The following is a 9,430-nucleotide window of genomic DNA, read 5'->3' as shown; positions in this document are numbered from 1 at the left end:
AGCAGAACGGTAGCTAAAACCTGATTGTAGCAGAACGGTAGCTAAAAGCTGATTGTAGCAGAATGGCAGCTAAAATCTGAATGTACCAAAATGGTAGCTAAAAGTTGAATGTAGCAGAATTGTAGCTAAAAGCTGAATGCTAAAGAATGGCAGCTAAAATCTGAATGTACCAAAATGGTAGCTAAAAGTTGAATGTAGCAGAACTGTAGTTAAAACCTGAATGCAGCAGAATGGTAGCTAAATAGATCAAAAGGCTAGCTATACGTAGTAAAAGGGTGGCTACAAGCAAAAAGCATCCAATAGGCTTGCTAAAAGCTGATAATAGCAGAACAGTTGCAAAAACCTGATTGTAACAGAATGGTAGCTAAAAGCTGAATGTAGCAGAATTGTAGCTAAAAGCTGATTGTAGCAGAATAATAGTTAAAACCTGAATGTAATAGAATTATAGCTAAAAGCTGAATGTAGCAGAATGGTCACTAAAAGCTACTTGTAACAGAATTGTAGCTACAAAATCATTGTAGTATGGGAAGACAAATCAAGCCCGTAGCTGAAGCAGATTTTAAATAATTTTTGTTGTTGTTGAAGGAACTGAAGACGGCTCTATGTATTTCTACAGGCAAAATACTTCTAAATAAATTAAAATATTCTGAAAAGTTAAAAAGATAAAACAACCAAAAGTCACAGCACCCATATCTTGAATGAGCTGAACATTTTGACATAACAGCTAAAATATGCAGAACTATTTAGATTGCAAAAATACACAGTGATTAAATCAACTCTGAGCTGAAACTGCAGCTGATCAGATGCTTTCTGAATGACTTAGTTTCAGTATCTTTGATTTTAAAAAGTTCTTCTTAAAATAACAGATTGTTATTTTGGCCGCTGTTTGTAGCCGAAGGTAATTTTTAGATCGAGGACAAAGTGATCTGACGTAAAAAGAGCGCACATTTCTCACTTTGAACTGGTTAGAAATGTTTTCAGCAGCGTATAATTAGCCTTATATGTGTGACAGGGTCTATATTTTTTGTTGCAATCTACAGTGCCTTGTGAAAATATTCGGCCTCCTTGAACTTTTCAACCTTTTGCCACATTTCAGGCTTCAAACATAAAGATATAAAATTTAATTTTTTGTGAAGAATCAACAACAAGTGGGACACAATCGTGAAGTGGAATGAAATTTATTGGATGTGTCAAACTTTTTTAACAATTAAAAAACTGAAAAGTGGGGCGTGCAATATTATTCGGCCCCCTTGCGTTAATACTTTGTAGCTCCGCCTCTTGCTGCAGTTCCAGCTGCAAGTCTCTCGGGGTTTGTCTCCATCAGGTTTGAACATGGAGACACTGAAGTTCTGCCCATTCTTCCTGCAGAACAGCTCGAGCTCAGTGAGGTTGGATGGAGAGCGTTTGTGAACAGCAGTCTTCAGCTCTTTCCACAGATTCTTGATTGGATTCAGGTCTGGACTTTGACTTGGCCATTCCAACACCTGGATACGTTTATTTGTGAACCATTCCATTGTAGATGTTTCTTTATGTTTTGGATCATTGTCTTGTTGGAAGATAAATCTCCGTCCCAGTCTCAGGTCTCCTGCAGACTCAAACTGGTTTTCTTCCAGAATGGTCCTGTATTTGGCCCCATCCATCTTCCCATCAATTCTGACCATCTTCCCTGTCCCTGCTGACGAAAAGCAGGTCCAGACCATGATGCTGCCACCACCATGTTTGACAGTGGGGATGGTGTGTTCAGGGTGATGAGCTGTGTTGCTTTTACACCAAACATCTCGTTTTGCATTGTGTCCAAACAGTTTGATTTTGGTTTCATGTGACCAGAGCACCTTCTTCCACATGTTTGGTGTCTCCCAGGTGACAAACTTTAAACAAAACTTTTTATGGATATCTTTGAGAAATGGCTTTCTTCTTGCCACTCTTCCATAAAGGCCAGATTTGTGCAGTGTACGACTGATTGTTGTCCTATGGACAGACTCTCCCACCTCAGCTGTAGATCTCTGCAGTTCATCCAGAGTGATCATGGGCCTCTTGGCTGCATCTCTGATCAGTCTTCTCCTTGTTCCAGATGAAAGTTCAGAGGGACGGCCGGGTCTTGGTAGATTTGCAGTGGTCTCATACTCCTTCCATTTCAATATGATTGCTTGCACAGTGCTCCTTGGGATGTTTAAAGATTGGGAAATCTTTTTGTATCCAAATCCGGCTTTAAACTTCTCCACAACAGTATCTCAGACCTGCCTGGTGTGTTCCTTGGTCTTCATGATGCTCTCTGCACTTTGAACAGAACCCTGAGACTATCACAGAGCAGGTGCATTTATACGGAGACTTGATTACACACAGATGGATTCTATTGATCATCATCGGTCATTTGGGACAACATTGGATCATTCATAGATCCTCACTGAACTTCTGGACTGAGTTTGCTGCTCTGAAAGTAAAGGGGCCGAATAATATTCCACGCCCCACTTTTCAGTTTTTTATTTGTTAAAAAAATTTGACACATCCAATAAATTTCATACCACTTCACGATTGTGTCCCACTTGTTGATTCTTCACAAAAAATTAAAATTTTATATCTTTATGTTTGAAGCCTGAAATGTGGCAAAAGGTTGAAAAGTTCAAGGAGGTCGAAAACTTTCTCAAGGCACTGTATCTCTCAATACTTTGTGATGTTGTTTTTGCTGTTCATACATCAAAGCATTCAGCTCACTCAGGACATGGGTGCTTTGACTTTAGGTTTTATTACTTTAAGACTTTTCAAAATATTTACCGGTACCTTTTATTTGCAACTATTTTCCTCAGAAATACACAGAGATCTTCAGTTATTTTAAAATCTATCTTTACAATCTGCTTCTAGCCACATTTCTGACTTCTTATGCTACTTTAGCTGAACTTTTGCTACTATTAGCTTTTAACTATTGTTCTGCTACTCTTTGCTCAGAGTTAGTGTTTTGATAGTTTTAGCTTTTAGCCAGCCTTTAGATTATTTTAGCCATTAACTACTCTTTGATACTTTTAGCTTAGAACTAGCCTTTTGCTACTTTTAACTTCTAGACAGAGTTTTTATACTTCTAGCTTATGTCTAGGCTTTAATACATCTAGCCATTAGCTAACCTTTTGTTACCTTTAGCTAAACTTTTGGCTAACCTTTTGCTACTTTTAGCTAACCTTTTGCTACTTTTAGCTAACCTTTGCTACTTTTAGCTAACCTTTTGCTACTTTTAGCTAATCTTTGCTACTTTTAGCTAACCTTTTGCTACTTTTAGCTAACCTTTTGCTACTTTTAGCTAACCTTTTGCTACTTTGAGCTAACCTTTTGCTACTTTTAGCTAATCTTTGCTACTTTTAGCTAACCTTTTGCTACTTTTAGCTAACCTTTTGCTACTTTTAGCTAATCTTTGCTACTTTTAGCTAACCTTTGCTACTTAGCTAACCTTTGCTACTTTTAGCTAACCTTTTGCTACTTTTAGCTAACCTTTTTCTACTTTTAGCTAACCTTTGCTACTTTTAGCTAAACTTTTGCTACTTTTAGCTAACCTTTTGCTAAACATTTCTACTTTTCTTTGCTCCACCCTTCACAGTAAGTCTTTGACTTTTAGATAAACCAAGAGATAAACCGTTTTTTTTAACGGAAATGTGGTTGAACCTCAAACCTTACCAGTTTCCGCAGCTTATTGATTATGGTTTCTTGGTACTGGTGGAACAGTTTGATAAACCGGGTTCACCATGGGGGGAAGCGTCTCCATGGTAACAATCGTGTTCTGTCTCTGCCGTCAGACGAGCTTTAAGCCCATCGTTTTCTCAGATTCTGTACAATCTGATGGTGTTGGGAACGTGACGCCTGTTCTGGTCTTGCAGGAGAGTGTCGGGCAGCACCTGTTCCTGTTGGTGAGCGCACTCACCCAGCAGGGGTCCAAAGGCCCAGTGGACTGCGTGACGGAGAAGGCTCTGTACACCCTGAGCGAGGACTGGCTGCTGTGGCAGGCTCAGGACTTCAGCCCTGTGGTACAAACACACGCCTTGCAGCCCCAACACCTTCAGCGGGTTATTTAACCTCAAACAGGAAGTGCTTGTCGCTTATTTCTCAGAATATGCGCTAAACTCCACTGCATTTGTGTATTTTTGTTTGTGCTTGCCCTCACAGTTTTGGTCAGTTCTGCTTCTACGTCTCAATACTTCTTGATTGTCTTGTTTGTTTGTTTTTAGTCTCCTGGTTCTGTCACAACACAACTCTGGTTTCACCTCAGAACACACTTAGAGTATAAATAGTCAAAGTGTTACTTTAGCGTGTTGGTGTGAACGCTCAGAAATAAACATTAAAAGCTGTGAAAGCTGCTTTCTCCACTTTAGCAACTCTTGCGGCTAAATGTGACCTCAGCTTCAACTGCTCCGCGGTACCTAAAAGGACAAATAGTCTTCAGCTGCAGGACCGTCTCAAAGAAAAATATACTTTTATTACAAATCCTAAAACAAACACACATGAGCTGTTGAGGAGAAATAAACTAGTTTAAATATATTTACAAGATACGATTAGAACTTTATTGATCCCGCTGGAAATTGTTAAAACGCTGAATATGAACGCTGAGTGGTGGCTGGAAGATACTGAACACGCTGAAGCTGAGTGGTGTGGTAGCTAAAAGCTAAAAGTCTAGTTAAAAGTAAGAAAAGTCTGGCAACGAGTTAAAAATAAAAATAAAAAGCTAAATGAAAGTCTCAAAGGGTAGCCAAAACCGAAAGAGGCAGGGAAATAGCTTAAAGATAAAACAAGCAAAACAATAGTTAAAAGTCAAAATTAGCAAATAGGTAGCTAAAAGCTAAAAGTAGCTAAGGTGTAGCTAAAAGTAAAAAAAAAGAAAAAGATAATTTAAAGGTCAAGTCAAGTCAGATTTATTTATAGAGCACATTTAAAACAGAAACTGTTACCAAAGTGCTTTAACAAAGGTAACAAAGAGCTAGTTAAGTCAGGGCTAGCTAAAAGCTAAAAAAGCAAGAGTAGCTGAAAACTAAAATTAACTAAAGGTGAGCTGAAAGTAGCAAATTCCTATCTAAAACCTAAAGAAGCAAAAAAGCTAGCAAAAAGACAAACATACCAAAATGGTAGCTAGAAGCTAAAAGTAACTAAAGGCTAACTTAAGATAAAATTAGCAAAATGCTAGAAATAGTAGCAAAACGTTAAAGCAGAAGCTTAGCTGGAAACGAACAGCTAAGTTAGTTACGGTAGCAAAATGATGAATGAAAAGACCAAAACTCTAGCTAGAAGCTAAAGGTATCACAGGACTAGCTAAAAGCTAAAAAAGCAAAAGTAGCTGACAGTTAAAAGTAACAAAAGAGTAGCTAAAAGCTACAATGTCACAAAGTGAGCTGAAGTAATTAGATTTCAAACAATAATAGAAACAAACAAATAGAAATAACAAATAATAACACTATAATAATAATAATAATAATAATAATAATAATAATAAAATTAGGGGCCGAGATGGGGTAGAGGCAGGGCAGCTGACTCGGGACCTGAAAGTCCCAGTCTCGATCTCCAGCCATTCCCACATGTCGTGGTGTCCCTGAGCAAGACACCCAATCCCTAACTGCTACCTGGGCACCTACATAGTTGTCCACTGCTCCACCTGCGTGTATCTCAGGTGTGATGGGTTACATGCAGAGAACTAATTTCAACATTGTAGGGGAACAAACAAGGATGACAACACATATCACTTATATATAATATTAATAATAACATAGTAATAACTAATAGAAACAACAATAATAAGGTTGAGTTTATCTGAACGGTCCCGTTCTCAAATGTAGAGTCATCTCAGCTGAACTCGAAGAACTGTGCAGATCTGAAAAAATGTGCGTTTCCCCATTCCAGAAGCTGAAGGTGCTGTTCGCCGTGGGCGGGGCCGGCGAGGTGAGCGAGCCCCTGGAGGTGGACGCTCTCAGCTGCGACGCCATCGAGCAGCTGAAGGAAAAAATCCTGTCCACCTTCAAGACCAAGTTCGGTTTTCCCTACAACACAACACTCAGAAACATCTGTATCGGTGAGTCACTCAGAAACATCTGTATCGGTGAGTCATGTCGGTTAAATCTGATTTTCTGCAGAAAAGATCCATCTGGAAAAAAAATAAAAGCCGACCATTCCCTGGAGGAATGCATGTCGCCCGCCACCTTTCATCCTGAAAGGTCAAATCTTGAAAAAGCCTTTATGCACGATATGTCTTCTTTTAGCTGCTCCCTTCTTCAGGGGTCGCCACATCGAACTCACAAAGATTTGGGATCGTTTTTACGCTGGACGCCCTTCCTGACACAACAGACCACCGAGCTACCACAGCTCTCTGTGTGGAGCAGAGGGCTGCCATCTAGAGCAGCTGGGGGTTAGGAGCCTTGCTCAAGGGCCCAGGGTGGGGGCAGGTGTGAGTGCTCCACCTTTCCTCTACCCACATTTTGATGTCGAGGGGCCAAGGAGTCGAACTGACAACCTTCCAATCACAGGCTCACCTTCTCTAACCTCTGCACCACCACTCCCCCTCCATGCATGAACTGAAACTCCACACTTTAAACCTGCGTGAACGACTCTCGGCTGCTAACACAACATTTGTAAAATGAACCGTTAGTCATTTCTGTGTCGGTTATTTTGATTAGATGTGGCGGCCATCTTGAATTAACCGACTCTAAAAAAAAGTTCATCAGTTGCAGATGTCCATCCGTTGATTATTTTTGGAGTTTCAGTGAAATCCTTTCAGTTGTTGAGGATATTTTGCTAACAGACATGTAATCTTGTGCAATGAGTAGCACTTAGAATATGTGTTGTGAATGACTCTCAGGCACTACCACCCCAAATGTCAACAAAATATCTGCAAAATTGACTGAGCTTGTGTCGATCAGCGATGGAAGCCGTCTTGAGTTGAATCAACTCCAAATATTAGACGCAGAAGCACGTCTAAATGTTGTTTCAGTTTTATTAAAACCCATCTAGTGATTCATAAGATATTGTGCTAACAGACACATAAACACAGGCATGGCCAAAATATTATCGCTCTTACCTTTAAGTGGCAGGTGATAAATTTAGCTGCATAGTTTTTTCAGAGTGGATAATAATACTTTTTTTTTTTTTTCACAATAAAAAACATTTTGTGTTAAACTTGCCAATTTACAACAAATGCACTTTTAGTTGTTTGGATAAAAAGCTGACCTTGTGTTTAGAAATGCCTCAAACTGTTCAAAATCTTGAGGAAAAGCTGTAAAGTTGCTGAAACCTTCATGTTTCTGGTGACTCTGCAGTTAAACGATGACACAAACGTTTCTTCTGTCCTGTAGAATATGAGAAGGATGGGCGTTTCCTTCCTCTTCAGGAAGTGGATTCGACCTCTGAGGTTATCGGGGAGTTGAAGAAGCTCAACACACTCCGGCACTACCAGGTGAGACCCGAACAAACTTCTGGCTGGGTCATTCTGTCAAGCTCGTGCAGAAATCCTTGGTGGATGTGTGGCGGTGCTGTGACGGTGAACTGCACGTGTTGGATCGAGGTTTGATTTACATGAAAATGAAACTCCCCCCACTGCTGCTCTTTTCTGACACTAATTGCAGAGCTGCATGAACATGTACACCTCATGAACAACTCAATAAATTTCTATTATGCTTCCAAAGTAATAATTGGCAGTCATCTACAAGTTTTAGAGTAGAGGTGGAGGGCGATACAGTTCCTTGAAGAAACGCTCGATGTTTTGTTCGTTGAGACTTTGAAATTAGTGACATTTAGGTAGAAAGCTGCTGTGATGTTTTAAACATGAGCAGAATTTATTTTAGCAGGACAAAGCAACATACTTTGAATAGAGAAGTAACTTTTGTGTTGGCGACGCTTACGTGAGATTTTCCTGGTAGTAGAAACGAAATGGTTTCGTTAAAGCAGCGTGACAGGAAATGGAAAGCTTCTCATTTTGTTAAGTAAAAGAAAACTGTGATGGAAGGGGAGGTTACTAATGGCTTTATAATAAGATAAGAGATCATCATCCATCAGCGTCGTCTTTGAGTGGAGAAATGTTTCAGTCTGGTGCGAAACGATGCAGACCGCAGGAAACTCGTCTCTGCTGCTGTCATTTCAGTGCATTTATACGTTTAGAACAAGTGACTTCTATCTGCCCTCTGGGTCTGTTTGTGGTTCTGTAGGTGGAAGACGGAGGGACAATCAAAGTGCTTTCGAAGAAAACTCATCCTCCTCTCAGCCCACAAGGGAGTCTAAAAGGTATAAACTATGCACATCTGAAAAATATCCTCCCAGTCTTGTGTTAGCAATAATATTGTCAGAATGGACCAACTTAAGGAACAAGTAACGGTTAACAATATTCTGTAATTTGGCGGTCCTCAAGGGTACGTTTTCGGTACCAGTCTATTGATCATTCATTAGTTTAAACCAAGTGTGTCCTAACTGGAACAGCTAAAACATGCAGGTGACCCTTGAGGACTAGAAACGGACATCACCATACCATACCAATTTATTTATATAGCACTTAAAACAGCAACAAGGCCAACCAAAGTGCTGTACAAAAGAAAACAAACATGCACAGCGGACAGGAAAACATAAAATAGAAATACAGGTACAAATAGCAGCAGAAGCTAACTAAAATGGCCAACAGAGTAGAGAACAGACCGGACCAAAACAAATCACACCGTGTTAAAGACAAGCGAATAGAAGTGGGTCTTCAAGCGAGACTTAAAGACTGAGAGTGTGGGAGCCTGCCGGACACTCAGTGGCAACTCATTCCACAGTCGTGGACCTGCGACAGAGAAAGCCCTGTCACCTCTGAGCTTACGACGGGTTTCTGGGACTGAGAGAAGCATCTGGTCTGCTGACCTCAGAGAGCGCGGTGGGACATATGGCTGCAGAAGATCAGTGAGATAGGATGGGGCGGAACTGTTCAGTGATTTAAAAACATACATGAGAATTTTGAAATGGATCCGAAGGTGAATGGGTAGCCAGTGCAGGGAGGCCAAAACTGGCGTGATGTGCTCTCTATAGCCTGTACCAGTTAAAAATCGGGCTGCAGCATTTTGGACCAGTTGTAGACGAGCAATTGAGGACTGACTGATTCCAAACAGAAGTGAATTGCAGTAATCAAGCCTAGATGTTATGAAGGCGTGGATCACTGTCTCAAGGTTCTTTTTGGAGAGTATAGGTTTCAGCTTAGACAGCCGTCTCAGCTGAAAAAAACAGGATTTGACCATCATGTTTACGTGACTGTTGAGTTTTAAGGACGGGTCCATTATCACCCCCAGATTAGTGACCTTTTGTTTCTCTAGTGGGGCTAGAGAGAAAAGGTCAGTGTCATGGTTCATGAGTGAGCCACTGGGATGGAACAGCATGACTTCAGACTTCTTCTCATTGAAGCTTAAGAAGTTTAAAGCCATCCAGTCCCGGATGTCAAGCCAGGCAGTCA

At 40.4% G+C, this 9,430-nt stretch overlaps 1 protein-coding gene across 1 annotated transcript in view; it reads left to right on the top strand.

The window, feature by feature from the left end:
• Nucleotides 1–9,430, top strand: part of LOC119428453 (plexin-C1-like) — a 39,435-nt gene that overhangs the window by 20,909 nt on the left and 9,096 nt on the right. Inside the window, exons 12-15 of the mRNA XM_037696134.1 lie at nucleotides 3,861–4,007; nucleotides 5,869–6,037; nucleotides 7,314–7,414; nucleotides 8,163–8,238. Of these exons, the coding sequence (XP_037552062.1) occupies nucleotides 3,861–4,007; nucleotides 5,869–6,037; nucleotides 7,314–7,414; nucleotides 8,163–8,238 (493 nt within the window). The remainder of the gene's footprint in view (nucleotides 1–3,860; nucleotides 4,008–5,868; nucleotides 6,038–7,313; nucleotides 7,415–8,162; nucleotides 8,239–9,430) is intronic.

The sequence above is a fragment of the Nematolebias whitei genome, chromosome 22 (assembly GCF_014905685.2).
Source record: "Nematolebias whitei isolate Nwh7 chromosome 22, NemWhi1, whole genome shotgun sequence".
Lineage (NCBI taxonomy): Eukaryota > Metazoa > Chordata > Actinopteri > Cyprinodontiformes > Rivulidae > Nematolebias > Nematolebias whitei.
Note: the sequence above shows the minus strand (reverse complement) of the source record. Positions and strands in the feature narration are given on the sequence as shown.